At 41.2% G+C, this 24,581-nt stretch overlaps 1 protein-coding gene across 7 annotated transcripts in view; it reads right to left on the minus strand.

Moving 5' to 3' along the window:
* Positions 1-24,581, minus strand: part of SMARCA2 (SWI/SNF related, matrix associated, actin dependent regulator of chromatin, subfamily a, member 2) — a 191,470-nt gene that overhangs the window by 34,726 nt on the left and 132,163 nt on the right. For 6 of the 7 annotated variants that reach the window (XM_047767718.1, XM_047767711.1, XM_047767716.1 and 3 more), the window contains exon 28: positions 1,901-2,118. In XM_047767718.1, the coding sequence (XP_047623674.1) occupies positions 1,901-2,118 (218 nt within the window). Of the gene's footprint in view, positions 1-1,900; positions 2,119-3,889; positions 3,986-5,240; positions 5,344-24,581 lie in introns of those variants that run through there. The other variant, XM_047767719.1, reaches the window with a different exon arrangement.

Below are 24,581 nucleotides of genomic sequence, written 5' to 3' on the forward strand. Positions count from 1 at the left end.
ATGTGTGGTCACTTCTTCACTCCTAATGTTACCTTAGGAAAGGCCAGGCAGATTTTTAAGGTTTTTCCTACAAGGTGGGGTGTGGGGGGGAGGGGACCCTGACATGTTATAACAAACCTCTCCAGCCGTATGTGTTTGCTTGGGCGGGGGGAGAAAAAGAAAAATAAGAAAAAGAAACATGAACTAGAATAATCTGTTGGCCATATGTGGTCCACCGACTGGTGACCCCTTTTATAACATTAAAGGAGACAGCCATCACCTGGAATAAAAGGCCACACTTCTAAGCCTCCAAGGACATCCTTGGCTCTTAGTGTGGCAGTGGTCCTAGACTCACTCAGCAGGTAATGAACATAGTGCCTGTTCTATATCCAGGCACACCTGGTCCAAGCCATAGATTGTTTCCCTCTCCTGAGACCAAAGGCAAAAAAGCTAAGAGGTATATGTAAACTGATGCCCTCTACTTATTCTTCTTTATACCCGGGGCTGATAAAAGAAGATGTTATTGTCCAAGCTGGCTTCCTGGAAAAAATTCCAGCTGAACTACCAGTACAGCTGGGGAGAAACAGAAACTTGACAGAGAAAGTTACCGATTCTTGGTTTACAAGGAAGTTTGCGTGTTCATCTGGGCAAACAATGAACTCATGGCCAAATTTTCTTTCCGGAATTGCTGTCATTCCCCTGTGACAAGGAACAGCTTATCCAAACCTAATGTAATGGGGCTGCCCTTTGTGGCCAGTCAGAATTTGCAGAGATTTAAAAAAAAAAAAAAGGAAAATAGTGAAAAGAATATGCAAAGAACCAAAGAGACCTGGTTAGGGTGAAGAGTAATAAGAAATTCTGACCCTTTCATGCATATCTGCTCCTATTCCCCTTTCGCCATTTCTGAAAACTTTTAGAAAATATAACAGACTTATCAAAAAATGATTGTAAGTTTCCTGCTTTTTATACTACTTAATCTTTATAATGAGGTTTGCTTTCCTGTATAAAACATGCACAAAAGTCACAATGAGAAACTAAAATCACAACTTATTTGTGGTAAACAATTCCAGGTTGCATACACCAGCTAATGGCAAAAAATTCTGGTGACAAAAAGCTGATTCATACCACTCTGTAACTGAGAGAAATAAATGTGGGATTTATTTTCCCCCTACCAATGTTTCAACTGAAATGAGATGTGATCTTCCTATTAAAACTGCACCACCTGATTATCAGGTAGAAATCAAATCAACTAACCAAAATGTCACCTAACTAGTTTATCGACTATCCAGGGCTACTGACACACTAAAACATCTTTACTTCAGTTTCCCAGTAATTGTTCCTTTTTTAAAATGCTCACATCACCTTCAAAAGTTCCATGAAAAAGAGGTACATTTGCTGAAACACCATCCTGTCTAGGGAGGGTTACTAGGAAGAAGGAGATGGCTCCAAAGTACTCAGAAACTCAAATGTGCTGCAAGGAGAGAAGGAACGGCATTTTTTTCGAAAGTGTCTGTTTGGTTGAAAACAAAGTCTTAGCATGAAATATTCACTTTAAATACCCTAGGACTCATTTTTTCCTCTAACAACCCAACCCAAAAGGATTAATTTCACTCTCTCATTCCCGTCCTTCCACATGAAGGATGTTATTTCAGAAATCCTTAAGGATTCTTCTCCAGCTTCCATCTGTTCTTTTGATTTTGTCATCTAAACTACTGCTTCCAAATCTCTTAATACCTGGTAAGGCATCATTCAAAATAGCAAGAGCAGCCTCTCTGAACAGAGGACAGGTTTATGGATACCTTGGGAGCAAAAGCCATGAGACAGGAAGTAGAAAGGGCCTGAGAGCCCCCAAGGACACCGTGATAGATCTTGCTCTGCAGGAAGCTCACTTGTGGTCTCTGTGACAGAAGGAAAGGCTCACCTGTCTTTGTAGTTGATCACAGTATCAATGATAGCGTTCATTTGCTTGGTCAGCTTAGGGGGATTTGGTGATAGTTTCTCAGCTGGAGGGCGACCTCTCCTCTTCTTGGCCTTTTCCACATCTTCTTTTGCCGGATCTTTATCCACATTTCTTCGTCTTTTTCGCTTCTTAAGCCGTACTTCCTCTTCCATTTCTTCCAAATTGCCGTCTTCAATGGCCTGTTAATAGGGAATGAAGGAGAAAAATTCAAGACAGTACCAAAAAGGAAAAACAAAACAAAACAAAACAACAATTTCCATAATTAGAATAAAATGAAACTGACCAAAAAAAAAAAAAATAGTTCACAGTAATCAGTAGAGTAAGAAGAAAAATAGAAGCCCACCATGATGGATAAATGCATCTTTAACTCAAGTCTATTTCATGAGCAAAATATGCTGAAGGCCCCAAACACAGCAAAGAATACGATAAATATAAAAAGATGTACATTTAAGTATTTGAAGATAAGTAAAACCAAAGGACATATTAGCTCAGGAAAAGAAAAAGACCTTTATTATCTCATTATTGTAAGAGGATAAAAGGTAAACCAAAAAAAAGGCGGGGGGGGGGTGAGTGAAGAAAAAATTTCCCTAAGAATATACCTTTACAATCATATAAGCTTTGACCTTTTCTTCTTCAAGGTTTTTTCATGATTCACAACATAAATCAAAACTCCATCCAGATTTTGTTCTAACGTAGCAATTAGTAAACAAGGCAACGGGCAGTACAAAGCCACATTCCTGGGTAAACGCACTTAAATCATCCGATAAAGAACACACACACTCACAAACAAAAAACACTTTTCCAATTACCTGCAAACGCTTGCTTTAAACCAGAGCCAGCAGCACTAATGCAGAGAGATAATAAAATAGCTATAAAAACAACCAGGTATAAAAAGAAACCTGTTCATAAATGGCTAAAAGATCCATGTGACAGACCCAGAAGTTTAAACTTTTTATTTTCCTGGTATATCGCAAAACTTAAGAAAAATAAAGGGAAAAAAAAAAACTGCAAAGAAAAAAAAAAAACAAAACAATAGATAAGAGAAAATGTGACCATGGAAAAGAAAATTTTGAAAAAGACCTTTAAATTACGTTTCAGGATTGGTTTCTCACACAAAATAACTGATGTTGTTATTTGTTCCCCCTGCCTCTCAATATTGCCTCCAGTATGCAAATGCTAATCAATCCTTTCTCGTAGCTGAAAGAGCTCTAATCATAAGGCAATTACCTTCATTTCTCCACAGCACCAAACATGGCTAATATTTATGATCATGTGAGTATAACAATCAATATAAAGAGTGATTACAGCTCAGACATAATTTCTTTCACTTGTGTACAATGCCTTCTGAAAAAGAAAGGTTTTGTGAAGAAAAGCTGGTGCAGAACACAAAACAACCTGGCATGTTAAAAATGCCAGTGGGATTAGGAAAAAAAAAAAAATGTTTTCTATGCATCTTCCTATGTGTAAACCCAGAGAAGCAACATGCACCCAGACAGAATCCTAAGGGACACTTGGAGCCTAGGCCTTAATAATCAAAAGACAATTTCCATCACGATCCTACAGTGTTCAGATAACCACTATGAAGGAGGCGAGGTCTGATGAGTTATGAGGAAAAAGAAAAAAGAAAAGAAAAGAAAAGAAAAAAAGCTCCACATTATTTCCTTAATATTCATTTGCCTCAAAAGCAGGACACCCACTATCCAGCTAAACACACTGCAGCTAAAGCAAAGATTAAGGAAAGGAAATTGTCCCCCAAATCTTGGAGGCTGAACATGCTAATAATAAATACAGCATGCGAGGCTGTCAACAGTTAATGGCACTGCTCTCCTCAAGCACCCAGTTACACACAGAAATACGGAGAACACCGGCTTTTGATGTGGTACACACCTACACATGCCTGGCATGTAGTGCTACTGAATCTTCAATACGGCAACGAAAAAGGATATTTACCTTACCACTATCAGCAGGCCGGCTATCGGAAATCACAGTTAGTGGGGATAAAATTAACAAGCCAGCAAAGCAGCGAGCTGCTAGTCTCTTCATCAGCTGATCAGGAAAAAAAAGAGAGCTGGGGAAAGGCTATGTTTTCATATACAAGTAATTTTATTTTACTGAAAATTTAATACTGAAAGGATTGTGGATACTCAAATCTGCTGTTTCATTCTACCTACTACAAGGCCCGAAGCCTTCCTCCTTCAGCCTGTTTTAATATTGACAACTACTTATCATATTTTTCCCCCCTTATTATTCCAGGCAGCAGAATTAGAGATTTTTAGCTCAGGTGGTTTCTGGTTCTTATTCTCATTTTAACAATTAAGCCAATAAGAATAAATTAATATTCAAATTGATTTGAAAAAATTAAAACAAGGTAAGCTTTTTTGGGGTATTTTAAAGCTCATTTTAGTGCTTTAAAAAATAGGCTGCATGGTTTTGGAGCAGTCTAAGATGATTATTTTGGATAAAATTTTTTTTTTTTCATTAAATGCATGCTAAGGAAAAGCAATGTGCAGGTTCTCAAGTTCGAATATTTTAATACAATATGTTATTCTCTTTAAAGAAAATCCCGAACAACTCTGACACTTCACTTTCAGTTTCATGCTGTAAAATTTTTCATTGTTTTTCTTTTCAGTGGGATAAATAAAGAGGGGGGAAGTTGTGAAGAGAATATTTCTACTCTTACCCCCCTTAATTTTGCAAAAAAAGGAACAAAGCATAAGCTTGTAATATTTGGACTTTTAAATCTCTAAATCTGTGAGTAACTAAGAAGCGAAACAAATTAAACTGCAAAAAGAACTAGTGAAACGATTTTTATTACAATTGCTAATACGTGCAGATTCTTATTAAATTTAGGTTTTGGAATCACAAGGAAACACACAAAGTACTGACCATTATTCCCCTTAAATTAAGGTTTTATGCAGGAATGCAGAGAGCTACAAAACATCTTCCCTCCTCCCCAAAGACCCCAAACACATCCATATGCAGTGCTTTATGTTCAGGGATTTCTAAGGGTCTTTTTCTAATGGAAATCAATGCACTAAATATTTCCCGGTGCTTTTCGCACTTAGAGGGGGGAGTCAGATTACTCCTGCCTGCAAGTAAAATTATTCATGGCAAATTTAAAACTGTTCTTCTCTTTTAAAAAAAAATCATTTATTAAACTGGCTTAAACTGACACCACTAAGGGCTAGGGGCGAGTGACACACACACAAAACTTGCTACACAATGCTCCAGCACTACCCCAAAAAGATTCCCTTCCAAACCTTTTACCAGCACAATATTGAAATAAATCACAGAAGCAAACCCCCAGTTTCCGACTGGTGACGTGTTGCCCAAGAGTGCGAGCCCTAATTCAACATACAGACGGCTCCCATGCTGAACTGCCTCTAGATTTAATGAAGTGAATAGGAAGGAAGTCGGGGGAAAAAAAGTGTACAAATAAGAAATTAACACTTTCCTTCCCTACCCAAACGGTGAGACACAACTAGCGAAGTTTGGTGAGGCACTTCTTTCCTTAAAGGCACACGGCACCCATTTGGCTCCCCGTGTCACTAAGAAAAAACCCTTCTGGTGATAAAAATCCCCAGCCAAGTTAAAATAGTTAAGCATAATTTCAGCCTGCGTTTTTCCTGAATGAAGCTGGGAACTACTCGTTCCTCCACTGGATGGCAACCTTCTCCACCCCCCCCCCGCCCCCCCCCCCCCCCCCGCATCTTTTTCTTTCTCTCGATTTTTTTTTTTTTTAAAGAATACATGATCATGACACAGGATGTGCCAGGATGAGATACAGAGTGGCTCTTTAACCAATTAGTTGAGAAAGCAGCATGTGGGCTCTGATAACAAAACGCAGGAGCCGGTCAGTCATGGTCGTGCAGGATTAGCTGTTTTAAAGGAAACACTTTGTAGCTTGCAAAGCACATGGCAGACCCAGGAATCAGCCGCACGTGGGTCCAGCCGTGCCCCTCTCTGTCATCCTGATACACGTTACGTCCTCCAGTGAAAGATGGACAGTCCAGAAAGTATACATTATCCTCACTCTTCTCAACCCGGGGTGGAGCGAGGTGCTCTCGTACATAACTCCACAATACCACGCAGCAGCAGAACGAATCCATGACTGTGAAGAGGTAAACAGTGACGAGCAAACAAAAGCCACAAGCCAACTCAGGGTGCATTGTTTCACTGTGCTTGTCTTTTCCACTCATCATCTCCGAATCCACCCAGCAGTATGGCACAGCCCTTGCATTGGAACAGAGCATCTTAAGAAAAACTGAAAGGAGCAATTCGAAAGGCATCTAGACAATGCATGGGAAATTTCTTGGATACGAAATGGGAAATTTAGTATTCTAATTTGACTCTGATACTTCAATATCACATTTCCACCTCCATGACAAGGTCTCTGTCTCTGTCTCTGTCTCTTTCTCTGGGGATCCTCCTCCCTTAGGACTTGGGTTCCAGAAGAAGACCTTAGGATGCTGCTGGGGGTAGAGGTTACAGAATTGAGGGCGAAGCAGTAAAGAGTGAGGACTGCTGCCAATTACATGTCAATTCTAGTGTGCCCTGCAGACCACTCACACATCACTAAACTCAATTCCAATATCAGAGACTTAAACCTCCCTCAAGCCCTGCTATGACCTGGAAGCAAATAATACAGGTAATGATACCTCCAAACAACCAGAGCAGTAGCAACAGCAGCAACAAGCACAAAGTGGAATTTTTAAGAAAATATAAGATTTCATGCGTGAGAAAATTTCCTATAACAGGAATATTTAACACCAAAAAAAACCTGAATGTGGAGCTCTTGTTCAAAAGGCCACATCATTATAGTCACTCGTTTAAATAAAGACTGCGGCGCTTTGGGATACCGAATTTCAGACCCAGGGCTGAAATTGGATAATTCTAAGTTTTTGATTATGTGAAAATTAATGAAGGGAAGCCTCATGAAGCCTCATGGACTCAGGCAGCCAGAAGAGGGAGCTCTCACAAAACATCTCTTCACATCAATTACAGGAAGGATTGTCAATTACAGACCCCAAGGAAAGAACCATCAACAGGAAAGCATTCTCAGGAGCCACCAGGAACAGATGTATGGTCGACCTTTGAACAACATGGGTTTGAACCGTGCGTGTCTACTTACAGACTGATGTTTTTCAATAGTAAATACTACAGCACTACATGATTTGCAGTTAGTTGCGTCTCTGGTTGTGTGCAGAGGACATGCAGGTGTGGGGGGTTGACTCTGTTACATGTAGAATTTTGACCACAGGGAAAGTCATCGTTCCTAACCTCTGCTTTGTTCAAGGGTCAACTGTACATTTCATCTCCTACAAGAAATCCACTTCCCCAGCAACTCAGCCAGTGAGAAACCATTATCTCCCTTTCCTCCACTGGAATTTTATTCAAAACAATCCCTCCCAACTTCCTCCTTTTCCTTGGAGCAAAAATAACGTTCCTCTTCTTTATTAGACTTGCTTACGGTCTTTTTTACAGCATGCCTGTCCTGAATTGCAATTCTCTGCTGTTCCCAAGCAAGCTCATTTTTGCTGGTAAAATAATTGTTTTATTTTTGAGGTCAATGATTACCACTCCCCCAAAGCAACCTGTTAGAAAAGTACACATAAACTCAAATTCCCAGAGATGAAATAAGCAGGACACAAAGAGACAAATATTGTATGATTCCACTTATATGAGAAAGGAGAACAGTGCTTCCCAGGGGTGGAGTGGACAGGAATAAGGGGAGTTACTGATAAATGAGTAAGAATCTCACTTGAAGATGATGAGAAAGTTCTGGAGTGAAGAAGGGTGATAGTTATACAACAGTGTGCTGAAATGTACACTTAGAATGGTTAAAACCATCAATTTTATGTTCTATTTTTTTTAACCACAATAAAAAAGTCCCTGAAAAAGGAAGGAAATTCTTTAAAGAAAAATCCTCAACAACAGCAGGTTCATACCTGTTCCTAACAGCTCAACACACAATGCTAGTGAAATCCTGCTAGCTTTCCTTCCAAACTCAAACCTTACAGTATTTCAACAAGAAGCACGTTTGGTCTTGTCCTGGCCAATGATTAGAAAGAAGCCTTTCAAAAATCCTCAAGTATTCATTTGGTGTTAGTAAGTAAATATCCATGATGTAAGAAAATACCTGTATACAGGACATACCTATTCTACATGCTTTATACTTCTGTTAACAAATGCCTCAAACCCTCAAGAAAAGGAACAAGTTAAACTGAAGGCTAAGGATTTTAGCATAATTCTTAAATTTTTCTCTGGGATGCAATTAATTGATGAATTACCTTAACAGAACTTCCTAATTTATGTATGTATGTATGTACATATTTATCTTTTTAGGGCCCTAGCTGTGGCATGTGGACATTCCCAGACTAGGGGTTGAATTGGAGCTGCAGCCATTGGCCTATGCCACAGCCACAGCCACGGTGGATCCGAGCTGCATTCACAACCTACATTCACAGCTCATGGCAAAACCGGACCCTTAACCCACTGAACAAGGCCAAGGATGGAATCCACATCCTCCAGGATACTAGTCAGGTTCTCAACCCACTGAGCGACAGTGGGAACTGCCCAGACCCTCCTTTTTTATTTCACTCATTTGTTGGGGAACTTGGATGCCAGCTATATCCTAAGCTTTCTCCAGGTGGGCACAGAAGTGTACAAGGCTGGCCCTTAAGGGGTGGTAAATGGAGCCTCAGTTTAACTGACTTTCTGGTACCGAGAGCTTTTCAGTTTCTTTTTTGACAACTTTAGATCACTTGTGCAAAGATGAACCAAGTGCTTTTTTTTCACCCTAATGGCATCAGGAAGGTACACAGAGCAACCTGGAGGAGGAGGGGAAAGAGGTAAACTAGTACATTATTAAGGTTAAAAAAAATGTGAGGTTGGGAATAAATAGTATAAGGACTATAAAAATTATTTCAGCCACAAGATCAGCTATGTACCTTGGCGGCATATTAAGCACAATTGTTGGAGTTTCTGCCGTGGCTCAGCAGAAACAAATTGGACTAGGAACAATGAGGTTGCGGGTTCGATCCCTGGCCTCGCTCAGTGGGTTAAAGATCCAGCATTGCTGTGAGCTGTGGTGTAGGTCGCAGACACAGCTCGGATCCTGCGTTGTTGTGGCTGTGGTGTAGGCAGCAGCTACAGCTCTGATTAGACCCCCTAGCCTGGGAATCCCTATATGCCATGGGTGTGGCCCTAAAAAGACAAAAGACAGGGGGGGGGGAAGCCCAATTATCTCTTCAGAAACTGACTTTTAGATTTAGTGGGGGGTGTACCCCAACCTCTGGGCCTGCAGACCCATCACATTACAGACATAATGTGTTATCACCTTTGTCCTTACAGGCAAGGCTCATGCTATGCTCTAGCTCCTTTGGAGGAATCAATCACAGATCCTGAGAGAACCTGGGAGCCTGGAAGAGGCTCAGAGCAACAGCGGAGAATATGAGGAATTACAGCTCTGCTTTCATATCTGGGGACCCTCATCCAGTTCCTATCTACTCCTAATGGCCAGAACTCTATCCACTCGGCTCAAGAGCAGGCTTCTCGGCGGGGGGGGGGGGGGGGGGGGGGGGGCTGGACCACCTGTGTACTTGGAAGTTGTCGGGATACTAATAAATGAAGATATGCCCAAAAAAGGTAGTAGATTATATACTGTTTCATTGCTTACAAAGAATAATTCAATGCTTTTGTCTAGATAGATAGGTAAAACACAATAATTAGGGGTATAATGTCATTTGGAGATAATGACAAACGGTGAATGGCAGGTCCTTGAGCCAAATAAATGGTACTCTTCAGGGCATCTCTAAGATAAACCATCCAGAAAGAATGGAGCCTCACCCTGGCCTGCACACCACCACTGCAAGAGAAATTCTCTGATCTGTACACCCAGTGGTTAAAGCATCCAATTCCAAGAGATGGGGGTTGAGAAGATGGTGTTTGTTCTGCTTGAGGTGGATGCAAAGGAGCCCACCAGTGGCCAAGTTACAAGGGAGAAGAACACTTAAGTAAAGCATCACAAGAAATCAAGAGCATAGTAATTTGAGGCCATTTCATAGATGGGAAGAACCTCAATTTCACAAAATCTTAGGATACATGGCCTCGTGAATACTTCTACCACTGCCACCATCACGGACAGCAGCAGCAGCTCACACACACTGTTTGCTATGCTGCCAGGTGCTCCGTGATTTACACACATTTGCCTATTTAATACCAAGCAAAACCCTACAAGGTACAGTTATCCTCACTCTACAGATGAGGAAACTCAGGCACAGAGAGATGAAGTGCATGGGATCAAGAGATACAAACTACTCTGTATAAAAGAGAGAAGCAATAAGGATACACTGCATAGCACAGGGAAATATAGCCATTATCTTGTAATAACTTTTGTAAAAAAAATACTGAATAACTATGCTGTACACCTGATATTAATGTAATATTGTAAATAAACTACACTTCAGTTAAAAAATGTCAGTCACAGACCTAGGGATGTGAACTCTGGAAGTTTAGCTTCATAAACTACGCCCTTAACTGGGACGTTATCCTACTTTATAGCAGAAAGGATGACACTGAACCATCAGGAAAAGGGCAAATTATGCTTAGGCTTAGGTGAATAACAACAAAAAACACAGAACATGGTACATCTCAGGAAGACTATCAGCAAAGATACACACACACACAGTCTTTCTTTGCTTTGTATGGAAGTCAGAGACCATAAAAATGACCATGCAAGATGAAAGTGAAAAAAGTCATTTTGATAATCAATGGGAAACTTACGACCATTCCATGACATTTACAATTTTATGCCAAGGCACTAAAAACTCTTCTTGTGGAGTTCCCACCATGGCTCAATGGTTAACGAACTGATGCAGGCGCCTCCTATCCCTGAGAGAAAAAATTATATCCCTTACGCTTCTTTCTGAAATGAATACTTTGTTTGTTTTTTTGGTTTTTTTTTTTTTTTTGGTCTTTTTGCTATTTCTTTGGACCGCTTCCGCAGCATATGGAGGTCCCCAGGCTAGGGGTCGAATCGGAGCTGTAGCCACTGGCCTATGCCAGAGCCACAGCAACGCAGGATCCGAGCTGTGTCTGCAACCTACACCGCAGCTCATGGCAACGCCGGATCGTTAACCCACTGAGCAAGGGCAGGGACCGAACCCGCAACCTCATGGTTCCTAGTCGGATTCGTTAACCACTGCGCCACGACGGGAACTCCTGAAATGAATACTTTGAAACTGAACAGCTTGGAGCCCTTCCTTGTCCTTCTCCCTAACTTAGTCACACCCTAAACACCATCACCCATAAGCTAAAGATTAGGCACTCTGAGCATAATTGCCTGTGGGTTAAAGATTATTAGCACAAGATGTTTTTCAGGAACTTTCCTAGTTTGTTCTAATCTCCGATCAATATGCCCTTTTCGCAAGTACCGTAATTCCAGGCAATAACCCAGAAGACCGTCACTATGATCAGGCTGAGGTCTCCTGACTCCACTTTGATGACCAAGATTCCTCCAAAGAACGAAGAATGCATGTTTGTCCCGATCCTGATTCCTTTCTGAAAACCTGTTTTTCTCCATTTTACTATAAAACTCCTTGCCATTCTTTCTAAGGGCGGAGGGGAGGCGGGCACACTCTTTAAGGCATTTAGCCTGCTGTGGCCCTCCTTTGCCTGGCAAAGCAATAAAACTATTTTTTTTTTTTCTCCTTTACCCCAAACTCTCTGTCTCTGCATTTCAACTTGGCACCGGCAGACAGAGGCTGAATTCCGGCAACCAATTTTGGGGGCTCGCCTGGGATCTACCTGTGAGCAGGAGGCCCCGCAGGGCTCTCTGGCTTGTTCTGACGCTCTGAGGTTTCTCTCCACGCCAGCCTCCCTTTGGATGAGTGGAGGGTTGGAGGACTCTTTCAGAGGCCAGATCGCTGAGAGTTTTCTGCTGCGGGGCTGGGCCCCAAGCAGACCCAACTGGTCATCTTGGAAGCTGGGACTCGGGGCCAGAAAGGTATTCGGAAGGTAAGGACCACCCCAGCAGCTGCCAAGGCTCCACTGGCCTTGGGGGAATTCCCTCCCTTCCCTCTCCTCCTGTATACCCAAACTTCCCACTTCCAGGAACCTTTTTGGGAAGGAGAAAAGTAGCATCTGGGACATTGTGATGCCTCTGCCAGCATCTGGTTAAGTCCCTCGGCGTGCACTCCAAGGCCCCTTGGACTTTTGTCCATTTGGTTTCTGTTTAGGGGATTTTCCTTTTGGGAGATCCCTTTGTAACTCTGTGGCTTCCTTTTGGCTGGCGAGGATTCCCGTTTTCCTTTCAGTTCTGTGTGTGAGTGTTTAATTCCATTTGATGGTACCCTAGAAAAGATTTTGACAGACGTTCTAGCCTAGGCCTGTTTTGTGAGCTAAGAAAAAACAAAGCCAATCTGGGAAACATCTCTGAAATTCCATCATGTAGTCCCCTGGAGAAGATTGCAAGCAACTAGTCGACTTATATTTATGAACCAGTGAGTAAGATACCGCAGCTTGCTTATTTGGAAGAGATTGAGGGGTCTGGGCTGAGTGCTTTGGTAAGAGGCTGATCTGATGCTTTTCCTCACTTTGGCTGACTTAATGGAATTTGTCGGAAAAGGGTGAAAATATTACGAGAGCATTTCTCCAAAGAAAAGGGATAAGTCTCCTCCCAGCCGGTTATGGTTTTCTCAGGTGACTGAGAAATTTAACGGGGTTGGTGGATGCTGAGTCCTCATGCCATGCAGTGGTCCCATAAGGAAACCCACTCATTAATTAAAACCTGCTCAACCAGGGACGCAAATAAGAACTGGCCATTCGGCGATCTGAGCACCCATGGTGTCCTAGATGCCACTGGGAGACCTGAGACCTGTAAGAGAGAACTGAAGCAACTCTGGGCTAAAGCCTAGAGGAATTAAGCTCTCAAGCAGCACACTGGCCCATCAATGCCACTAATAACCTTTGTCCCTGACACATTCAATTTTAAAATGGGAAATAGTCTCAAACAGAAAAACGAGAAGCGCCAGAAAGCCAGCTTCCAACTTACACCTCAGCCAGATTTATGTAGTAAAAATTTTATACTTGCAAGTATCTACTTAATTGAGTATTAAAGGAAAAATTTGCTCTAAAAATAGTCAAAATGGGCTCTTTTATTGCATATGCAGTTATTAGAGAAAACTAGATTGGATAAAAAAGAAATCTTCTCAGAATTCGAAACACTGGTGAGATATCCCTTCTTTGCCATGACTGACATCCTGATTATTCAGGGTACTTGAGGACCAGCTCATCTGCCGATGGACCAGACCCAGTGGCCACAACCAGGACCCTTTGATCCCCGGTCTCCTCCTGACTCAGACAACTGGCCAGAGTGCCCCGATCTGGTAAGGGACAAGAGACTTAGTTGACCTTTCCCCCTTCTTCTCACGAGCTGGACTCTTTTCCTCCTTTGGAAACCTTTAAAGAAAAGAAGCAAGCGTCTCTTCAGGATTCTGACCTTGAGGGAGTAAGTCCTTCCAGGAGAACTTGCTTTTCTTACCCTATGCCTTGAGACCTGGGCTCTCAGGAAGACATATGTTATCTAGACCATCTCTAATGCCTTAGATTGAAGGAATGGAAAATGGAAAAAAATGGAAAGAAGTCTTTTTAAAACTTATTCCAACTGTTATTTTAAACTAGTGAGTTTTACTTGTGATATCTAATTCATGACTAAGTTTAGAAAATGAATTTATGAGATCTCTGGTTGTGTCTCCCTATGTGTTTGTATGTGCATTATGTACGTCTTAACTTTCGGGTAGTATTATCAGAAATAATTTGCAAGTGAGCTCTACTTAATTGGCTTAAAGGAAATTAAGCACATATAAATTCTCAAAAATATGGAAGGTAACTGGCTAGAATTAATTTTAGGTTCATGGGAACTGGGAAATATTCATATTAAATTAATATCTTGTATTAGAATTGAAGTTTGTTGACCTAATTAATACAGACATGTTGTTACAATTATCAACATTAAGTATAATATCTTATTGTACCTAGACTTAATAGAAGTCAAATGAGACAGTGAGACATCAGCTACTAAACAGAAACTAAAGGTATTTAGGACTATTAATCAATATGTTTAGTGCTACTCTGAGATGTTCTTTATAAGAAAAACACATGTTTTTAGATTATAAAAGAGAGTCCATGGTTACTTTAGGAAAGTAGAATGTGTGTGCTTTCAGTAAAGACGGAATGAGGAATGGAATTACATTTTATTAAGGAAGAAGAATGGCAGTCTGTCTTTAGCTTGTTTCTCTGGATGGAAAAATAAGGGGCAGACTAATATGGAAACAGAAAGTGATGCAAGGTGTGTGGGAAGTAGACATTGAGAAAAGAATTTTCTGCATGGCTGGGACTAAGTTTAGAATAAATTTAATTGAGTAAATTCGTTTTAAAAGTAAGATGATGCAAAACTTGAATTTGGCTTCTCTTTCTTGGAATACCACTTCTGACAACAGATTATGTCAAGTCCTTTGTCTTTATGTGATCTCTGTTTGCTTTTGAGATCTCTTGTAACTTTCGGAAAAGTATTATCCACAGTGACAGATAATTCTATTTGTCCAAATGTTTTTAATGAAGTTCCTATCAAATTCTAATTAAAGGGTTTTTTTTGTTTTGTTTTGTTTTTACTTTTGCTAACTTTGGGATGGTTCATAAGGCCCCCTGAGGCATCCCAGAGGTGGGAGGGGGAGAGTTAAATTAATTAGGAAAACACAGGAAAGCAGTATCAAATGAGTGATAAGCATCTCCAGATTCTACAGTATGATGTCAAAAAAGTAACCAAGTTTGTCAATTATAACTATAATTGGATTTAAATGTGCCTTCAGTCTTAACTTTACAGTTACAATGGTTTTACTCTGATGCCTTTGCAAAAATGTTTCCTCTTCAAGGTCTATAGGAATAATTTTTTGAACAATATGAGTTTCTGACTTTCAGACCATAAATGCTGAACTGGGTAAGAAATTAAAGAATTCTGAAAGAAAACCTGATGATGGTTTCATAAACAGTTAAACAAAAAGGATTGGTTACTTTGGACTGAGTGAACGGGTGAATATGGTTATAATTTTGTGGTTTCTATCTGAAATAGTATTGGCTTTTAATCTGTGTCATCCAGGCTTAAAGAAACTCTTCCTCTTAAGCTAATTATGACTTATAGTAATTTGATAAATTATACTTTTGTAAGCAGAATTGAAACATTTTTCTCTCCTCTCCATCTGATCCCTCCAAAGTCTAGAAACTCTTAGGTTCCCAGCAGCTTTATCAGAGAAATTAGGAAGACCACCTTATAGGTAGCCTATAGAAATCACAAGGTATTTTGGGTTTTTGAAAAGGGAGGAATTCATCTTGATCTTTAAGATAAAATTTCTGACATGATCTTGACATGACTCTCCTCGCCCTGAGATGCCTTTTTAAAAGCTTACTCTGAGATTACTCTAAAATATAAAGTTCTAGCAAAGACAATTTTTATAAAACCTTAAAAGATCAATTATATTTACATAAATCATCAGGCCAAGTTTGTTGACACCAGACTTAACTGGCAAATGAATTAGTCTTGGTTTGGCTATATTTGATAAAATGAGAGTAATTTTAGAGAGAAAGAGATGTTTCAATGGACATCTATTAATCTGTTAATCTAATTCTGTTAATTGTGGTCAGTATTCACTAAGACTTACTTCCTAGATAGTTCTTTGCTATTATATTGTTTCAAAGTTTAATTGAGCTTCTAGGAGGACATTTTAAGCTTGTTTCTGAAGTTTACCTCAGTGATCTATTTTTGGATGAGGATCAGATGCCCCAGAACCTGCCACAAGGGGACTGTGCACACTGAAAAGGATTATTTCCAAGCCAAAAGGAAGGGCCTCACCAGGCCCCTGCCCTGGACTGCTGGACCTCAAAATTATCTTAAAGCAATGCTCACTTAGAGGAGAAACTACACTAGGACCAGAAGATGACGACGACGACAATGACGATGACATCAGAAGTAGCTGGCCCGACATGCTGGATCTGACTCACATGATGACATAATGTTTTCTTGACGTTTTGAGCTTTTACATAGGAATCAAAAGGTTTTCCATCATGAGCATGATCTTATGCTAATTTTAAAATCAATCCAAATTGTTGGGTTTGTGGCAATTACCTGTATTCAGTACTTCTAGGTTACCTTGGTGGATTTCTCCCCTCCAAGTTTCTGACTGCATGGCCCTTAGGAAATTTTATTTTAGAAGAAAGAAAATTTAGTCCTCTACAGGCCAGTATTGATATTACTAGATGAGATTTTTCTCACTTGGACAATTAATGGTACCTCCTCTGATTCTGACCATAAATATGAATTTTCCCCTGGGGTCACTCAAACCCAGTCAGAACAATGAGCTAAATCTCAAAAACTGTAATCTCCTGTTTATTAGAAAGGGACCTCCCACACTTGTGAGATGGATTTAGTGGCTAACGCCAGGCTATGACCATTTAAATTTAAAGGTTCCTCTATGTTGAGAATGATTAAATCATACTAAGAATGATCAGCCTAAGTAACATTAGGAAAACAGGCTGGGTGCCTTATGAACAATGCCTACATATTATTACCCTTGGAGATCGTGGCTGGTGTGGAACAGGCTGGGTCTGATGACCAGAGATTTTATGACTCAGTGAATTTATAATACTTATTTATGGCCTTGGCATCCACTAGGATGGATAGAAGGATGTACTCTAGAACTCCCTCAGACTCAAGGTCATATACCTAACAACTTAAAGATGACCCCAACCAATCTACCATTGGTAAGAGCCCAATGGGTCAAGATAACTGTATTCCACTAGCACGACAACTTAACAGCTATTTTTGCACTGTCATTAGGACTGGAGCCTATAATCAGCCACACTGAAGGCTTGAGGAATTTCAGTAAACAGATTATAAGTGATAGTAACCAGGCTATTGGCCTACTGAACTCTGAGGTCCAATGCTGCTTTAAATGACCAGCTCCCTAGTCTTGACAATATAGTCTAAAACTGTTTTGGAGTAGGAAGTTACTGGCTTAAATATTTACTTATAACTCTATTAGCTATATTGCTTGTATTTTGATTGTCTTCCTTACTTTACCAAATGTGTGACTGAGCCTCCAAGAAAAATACTTAAGACTGGGCGACTTGAAACAGTTTCCCAAATATATAGTTCTTTATTGTAATAGTATAAGTCTAGATATGGGAAGATGAAACAAGAGTTACTATTTTCCTGGACCATAGCAGACTAGTAAGACAGGTGGTCCAGAGACTTTTGGCTACTGTAATAAGGCCTAGACCACTAATAGCACATTGAGTGGCCTATCAGCAAAAACTTTGCCATACCTGGGAATGAGCATTCCTAGCACCGTGGGACAAAATGGTCATGAAATGCCTCCCAAAACTACAGTCGAATTTATGACCGTGAGGGAGCCCTATGAACTGGAGATTGGCACTTGCCATCTGCCCCTACATGGACTGAATCATGAGCCACAGCTGCGACCTTCAATACCCCTGAAAGAGCTCATGGCTGAAATCAGGAGTGAGGCACTCTGTGCTCTGAGAAAACTGGCAGAACAGGTCTTCAGACAGGTATTTTCAGGAAAATATTTTATGAGCTCAATTCTTACATCTCCTCGTATCTAGAAAAGCACTAAAATCATTACCAATGATATCTCTCTTGGCCATTAAGAAAATATTATTAAAAATGGGGGAGTACCTATGGTTCAGACATTCAAAGCAATGCTAGCTGGCATTAGGATTGTGATTTCAGACAAGCTCTTGTGTTGCTGCAAATGTTCTGAGCGGTGTCAGACTTGGGATGCCACCAGCCATTCTTAGAGAAATGTCTGTTGTCTGCTGGTAGCTGCAACCTTATGGCTTCAAGGAATCTTCTTGTAACCATTAAATTTTTAGACAATGAAATTGCTTTAGATGATATATTAGTAGCAAAAAAAAAAAAAAGGAAATATGCAATGGACAATACCTCCTGTTGTGTATATGTCAAGATCACACTGGAATTTAAAAGTGTACTTAGACAAAAAGTAGACAACTGGCTACCTGGCTACAATTCTCCCCAAACTGACAGTTCCAGACTCGGTTTGTGGTTAATTCTGAATTCTTAGGGAATGAGGTCTAGTTTTTCTACTGAAGTTCCAGTTGTCACTCCTATTTCTAATTGGGTCTGTTGCACTAGAATGTTCAAGGGATTGAGATCTTAATCATATGAGACTCAGATACAGGACTTGGAACTCAGGATTATTTCTAATTTGGTGCCCATTCCCCAAAGAGAGGCAGGACTATGCCCCATTTCAGCAGGAAGTAGCCAGAGTGGTGGTCGCCCCACTCCCTGGAAAACTTGGGGAAATATAAAACAAAAGTGGGGATTTAAAATTTAGCTCCCCCTAATACCAAGTTCCTTTGCTGAGTTTATGATTAACAGCTCTATCCAAAATGATTACTCCCTTTCTTGCACAATACCTGTTCTCCTCAAGATTGAGGAGTATCAAAGACAAGGGGTGAGTTTGATGCAGGTGCCTCATACCCCTGAGAGAAAAGTTATATCCCTTACACTTCTTTCTGAAATGAATACTTTGAAACTGAACAGCTTGGAGCCCTTCCTTGTCCTTCTCCCTAACTTAGTCACACCCTAAACACCATCACCCATAAGCTAAAGATTAGGCACTCTGAGCATAATTGCCTGTGGGTTAAAGATTATTAGCACAAGATGTTTTTCAGGAACTTTCCTAGTTTGTTCTAATCTCCGATCAATATGCCCTTTTCGCAAGTACCGTAATTCCAGGCAATAACCCAGAAGACCGTCACTATGATCAGGCTGAGGTCTCCCGACTCCACTTTGATGACCAAGATTCCTCCAAAGAACGAAGAATGCATGTTTGTCCCGATCCTGATTCCTTTCTGAAAACCTGTTTTTCTCCATTTTACTATAAAACTCCTTGCCATTCTTTCTAAGGGGGCGGGGCGGGGGGGGGGCGCACGGGCACACTCTTTAAGGCATTTAGCCTGCTGTGGCCCTCCTTTGCCTGGCAAAGCAATAAAACTATTTTCTTCTCCTTTACCCCAAACTCTCTGTCTCTGCATTTCAGTTTGGCACCAGCAGACAGGGGCCGAATTCCGGCAATAGAACCTAACTAGCATCCATGAGGACGCAGGTTTGATTCCTGGCCTCACTCAATGGATCCAGTGTTGCCATGGGCGATGGTGTAGGTCACAGATGTGGCTCAGATCCTGCGTTACTGGCTCTGGCAGCAGCCAGTGGCTACAGCTCTGATTGGACCCCTAGCCTGGGAACTTCCTAAAAAGACAAAAACAAAAAAACAAACCTCTTCTTGTGGGTTATGCGTGCACAGGACAACCAAAAACATAGTGAAGTGAATATTAGTACACTAAAACATTAGAAATATGGCACTAAATTGGTAAGAAATGTATCAAAGATATTTGGCTAGCACTTGGTTTCTTTTTTTCCTCATCAAATAGCTTAGGATAGGATACAGAGCAAAAGTCTTTTCTGTGCCTTGGCAAATGGCCAAGAGTGGCTTCTGAATTTTATCTTTTGCCCTTTCAAAGTCATCGTGAAATCTCTCAGAGCTCCTTTAATGGGAAGTTTTTCTTTTTGCTGGTAGCATTTCCTCTGGGACATCTTCATCTTTTTCATCACAATCATTTTCTTCATTATACCAGTTAAGTTCACCTTCACTAACTTCCTCTGGCTGCATATCTAGAGTCACTTCCAAAAGGCCACTTCATGATCCTACATCTTTCTTCACTTAAGCCCTTGATATGGTTGTCTTCCAAAAAAAGATGTGTCTCATCAGCAGTAGACATTTGTAATCATCATAACCTCTTGCCTTAACTCATCTTTGGAACCTGGGTGCAAATTTCACAGCAGCACCACCAAACCCACCCAGCAATTCATGCCAGTTTCTGAAATAATGAAACCAGCCTTTACTGATAGGAAAATGTTCTTCGCTAGTATCCTTGTAATTATCATCCTCTTTCAATGCAGCAACTAACTTCAACACTGACCTGAACACTAGGCAAATCGACTGGGGTGCTTTCATTATTATAGTGTTCAATCCAAGGTAAACACCCCAATTCAACCATAAATGGCTTCATGTTCTGAGTGCAATTTAAACTAAAATATGGTAAAGTGACTTTAGCTTGTTTTTTATATTCATTGGGCTTTTTCAAGATGGTATGTATTATAGTTTCATGCAGGACTCCTATCTTCACTTGGATGTTACACTTTTCAAATCTTCTGAGTGCATCCAATTTCACTTCCTGTGCTGTTACTTTTAGTTTCTTTGCTGCACTTTCATATTTGGTGGCCAATTTCCTTTCTGATTATTTTTGCAGTACGTTGTGCAGATTTATCACTAGGAGATAAGGAGGAGGCATCAGAACCACAGGCTCTGGTGTCTGTAAATGGACTGCACACAAGAGATGTTCAGCACCCAGTCACCAGCACACTTGGGAAGTGATGTGATTGGTCACTGACCATAATATGCATATGTAATTTACATAGTGATTTGTGGACAGAAGAGCTAGTAACAAAGCTTGTCATTTAGAAAATCACTCACAGTTAGCACACCATGGTGTGAGAGGCTGAATTGTGTGCCCCTGAAAAATACTTTTGTTGAGGTCCTAACCCAGGGTACTTCACAATGTGACTGTATTTGGAGACAGCCTTTAAAGAGGTTAAAAAAGGCAAAATTAAGGTCATCAGGGTGGGCCCTAATGCAACAGGACTGGTGTTCTTGTAAAAGGAGAGTAGGACACAGACACACAAACTGCCAATGCCTTGATCTCAGACCTTTAGCCTCTCAAACTGTGAGAAAATCAGTTTCTGTTGTTTATGCCAAATAGTCAGTGGTATTTTGTCATGGCAGTCCTAGCAAACTAATACATATGATAACTGCAATTTGTTACAGGGAGACTGATGTTTTTTAACTATCACAATAGTGGAAATTTGTAGGTACTGCAATGGGGCAAAGCAAAGACTGTCTATACACACACACACATACACACACTCCTTTGAATAAGTGATGGCAACCTTGTCTTCTTGCCATCCTGGAGTGGAAGGGAAACTGTACCGCCCTCAGCACTTACTGCCTGGCAGCTATATTCTAGAACAGGCAACTTCTCCCTGCCCTAGTCTCACCTGGTGGGTCTGGGAATGGGCCCCTGTTCTCAGGATGGCCTCTTTCTAGGCTTGTGCAGGGCCTGGCCTGAGGGTCTCTGCAAAAACACAAGTGACTAGCTGAGTCAGTTTACTTGTCTTAGGAATCTGAACTACAGGAGTTAAAAAGCATGTCCACCTTGGTGCAGGAGTTGAAGCCAAATGAAGAGTCAAGTCATGAGGTTGCATATAGTCCTGAGATGTCATTGAGTAAGAACCAACAACAAACAGAAGCAACAAGAGATGTATAAAGAGTATACTATGTGAAGGAGAAAGAGTAGCTGGTCTCAGGGAGGCTATAATTGCATATACACAACACACAAGTGTCTGGTTAGGCTATATAGATGCATGCATATGACTACACCAAAATATATGTAGGTACACACACACATACACACAATTAGAGTGTTAATAGAGGAATGTCTGATTCCAGGTAAAGAGGAGAAGACAACTGGGAAATAGACAATATTTTCAGGTTTGGATTTGCTCAAGTTGTATCTATACTGTACTACTACGTTATACACAAGGTTATTTGTCAAAGATGAAGGTCTTGTTTTATTTAATGCCAAGTCAACAAAGCCAGAAATTCTAAACAAAATTTCGATCCCTAGTTAGCTAAGCCATATATATATATATATATATATAATATATATACTGCAAACACAACTTGCAATGCAATAAACTTTAAAATAAATCTCAAATTTTAAAACACACCAAAAAAAAACCAAAAACAGGAGTTCCCACTGTGGCACAGAGGGTTAGGAATGAAACCGCAGCAGCTCAGGTCACTGCTTAGGCCTGGGTTCAATCTCCAGCCTGATGCAATGGGTTAAAGGATCTGGCGTTGCCATAGCTGTGGCATAGGTTGCAGCTGTGGCTCAGGTTCAATCCCTGGTTTGGGAACTTCCATATGCTGTGGATGTAGCCCTTTAAAAAAAAAGAAAGAAAGAAAGAAAGAAAGAACGAGTGAACGAACATAGGTAACTATGACCATGTTTTACTAGTAAACACACTGAGCATTCTCATGGCCTTGTGTGGTTTCCACAGCTTCATGGTATCCTAAGCCAGAACCAGCAGTTCTGCTGGGAATACCAGGCTGAAATCAACATGAGCGGAGTCAGAGACCTGGTCTGCTCAGACAAGGTGAGCAATGGGACAGACAAACAAAGAGACTGGCTCTAATGGGCAGGGGCATTCCTATAGAGAAGATACCCCCTACAGTGAATTCCCGATACAGAGCATTGAGAGAAAATCTTAGAGAGGGTGCCCATCTGAGCAAATGTGAAGGGGGCCAGAAGGCTCCCTCCCTGGACCTCCACTTGAGGTACTGCCCACAGCGGGGACCTTCTGCTCTCTCCACCTGGCTCTGTACTAACAGGCAGCTGTGCTGCCCCAAATCTTGATGCCATTTATGCTTGTTACTGGAACTACAGAATTCAATTCATTCAATGTTACATAAAACTAAATACAGCTGTGAAAAGAAATAGGGTTCTTATTTCTACAAACAGTGAGTACAGTCAATGACTCCACAAAAGGTGAGGTGCTTCAAAACAAAACAAACTACGGTTGACTTCAGCAAGGGGTAGACAGTTTGGGAAGGGCCTGTGCTGGGTGTGCTCTAAAGAATCGGAATACTGGCTCAGGGGATGGATGGGTTAATTAACTAAACGAAGGGACTCCTTTCACAATGTATACACCTATCATATCATCACAATGTATACGTTACATCTTACGATTTTGTCGGTTTATACCTCAATCAAGCTTGAAACTTTGAAAAAGGATTTTCACTCTATAAACAGCAATACTGGCAGTCCTTGGTGATACATAATGGGTGTCACTTACTCAAGATAGACTACGGCATTCTAGTAAGCAGACTCAGAGGAAATCCCAGCTTTATATCAAAAATGTGGAAAAGTCAGGTACCTTATGTTTTTCATTACAGTTTTCATCTACATACAAGTGATGTAGGCATCATTTTCTCACCTCAACCAGTATTTTAATTGACAGATCTGCTACTGGTTCTGATTATTTTGGTGAAGGCAGCTTCTGCTGTTTTATCCTTTTGGAATGGGGTCACAAGGAAAGTCGCATTTACTTGCTTGTTCTTTTCTGTCACCCAGTCCTTTTCTCCCTGGCTATGGACATAACAGCTCTATTCTGACTATTTCCTAAATAGTTATGGGCTACCCTCCATTGGCCAGATCTTACATCCTTCTTGCATCCTGTGATCACACTACTCACGTTCTGAGGTTTTCCCCAGCGTGTCACTTCAAGTCTCCTGCCTGGGCCCCGGGGATCTCCAGGACCTCATCTTCCCCCTTGGGACCTGCTTGAACATATCGAGAACAACAGGGCCACAAACCCGAGCCTCCCCACGCAAGCCCCGCCATGCTCCTTCCCGCTCTGTGATTTCACACAGCCTGCACCCTGTGTGCCTTTCTCAACCCCTTGTACCCAAGTTCACGGTCCCCCTACCCCACCCCTGCTGCAATGATCAACCCTCTCCTCAGAAACTCCCCCGGCTGTGAAAGGTCATTTCTGGCCTTACAGAGTCCATGCCTTATTGTCCTCTATTCCCCGTTGGTCTCCAGCATACTATTGGGCGGCGGGGGGGGGGGTGGGGGGGTGGTGGGAGGGGTGTGCAAATGAGGGAGTAAAAATACAGTTGAATGCAAATTCACCTTTGAGGCAGGGATCCCTGAGAAAACTGCTCTTAGGTAATTACTAGCTCACTGAATAGTAGTATCGAGTTCAGGTGTGTTTGTCCTAGGTATTTCTCTGTCAATCTTCAAACATGAGGTCAGGGTCAAACTCCATCTTCCGTACACCACCCTCTAGTCATCATCTCACTTCTTACCTTCCCTTTACTATCAATTTCTAGAGTCATCCATCCTGATGTGTCCACTTCGTGACCACACAGTAAAGTTCCCTGAGCAATCAGGACACTAATATTTTTCAAAAGTTGCCCAAAGCTCCCTATATCCCGTATCTATCCATCTCCTCTAAAGCCTATTTTAATTACTTTCTCTTCCATGGCTCTTTCCTTAAAAATCTCTTTAACACTGGTCTTGGGACTCCTTACCTTTTTTCATCACATTTTCCTTCCATTCAATAAAGATTCCCCAAGTAGTTCCTGGTCCCTCTTATTTTCAATCTCACTGATGGTAAGTAGGCCTGTGGTCAGCTGTTCGTTCTGAGCACACAGCAGGCATTGCTAATAGGTCTGATGTCCTGATCAGCAACAGGTGAGATGTCCCCTAATAAGTCTGGGAGGACTTGCTGCTCAGACCTCCAAACCACTTTCCTATGGGGAATGAGATTCACCTCACGAGGCCTGTGTTAGCCCCACCACTCCCGGATGGGGGTTCCTTCCGCCGGGGAGCCTGAATGCAGACTCAGAGCCCGCAGTGT

Source organism: Phacochoerus africanus, chromosome 2 (assembly GCF_016906955.1).
Source record: "Phacochoerus africanus isolate WHEZ1 chromosome 2, ROS_Pafr_v1, whole genome shotgun sequence".
Lineage (NCBI taxonomy): Eukaryota > Metazoa > Chordata > Mammalia > Artiodactyla > Suidae > Phacochoerus > Phacochoerus africanus.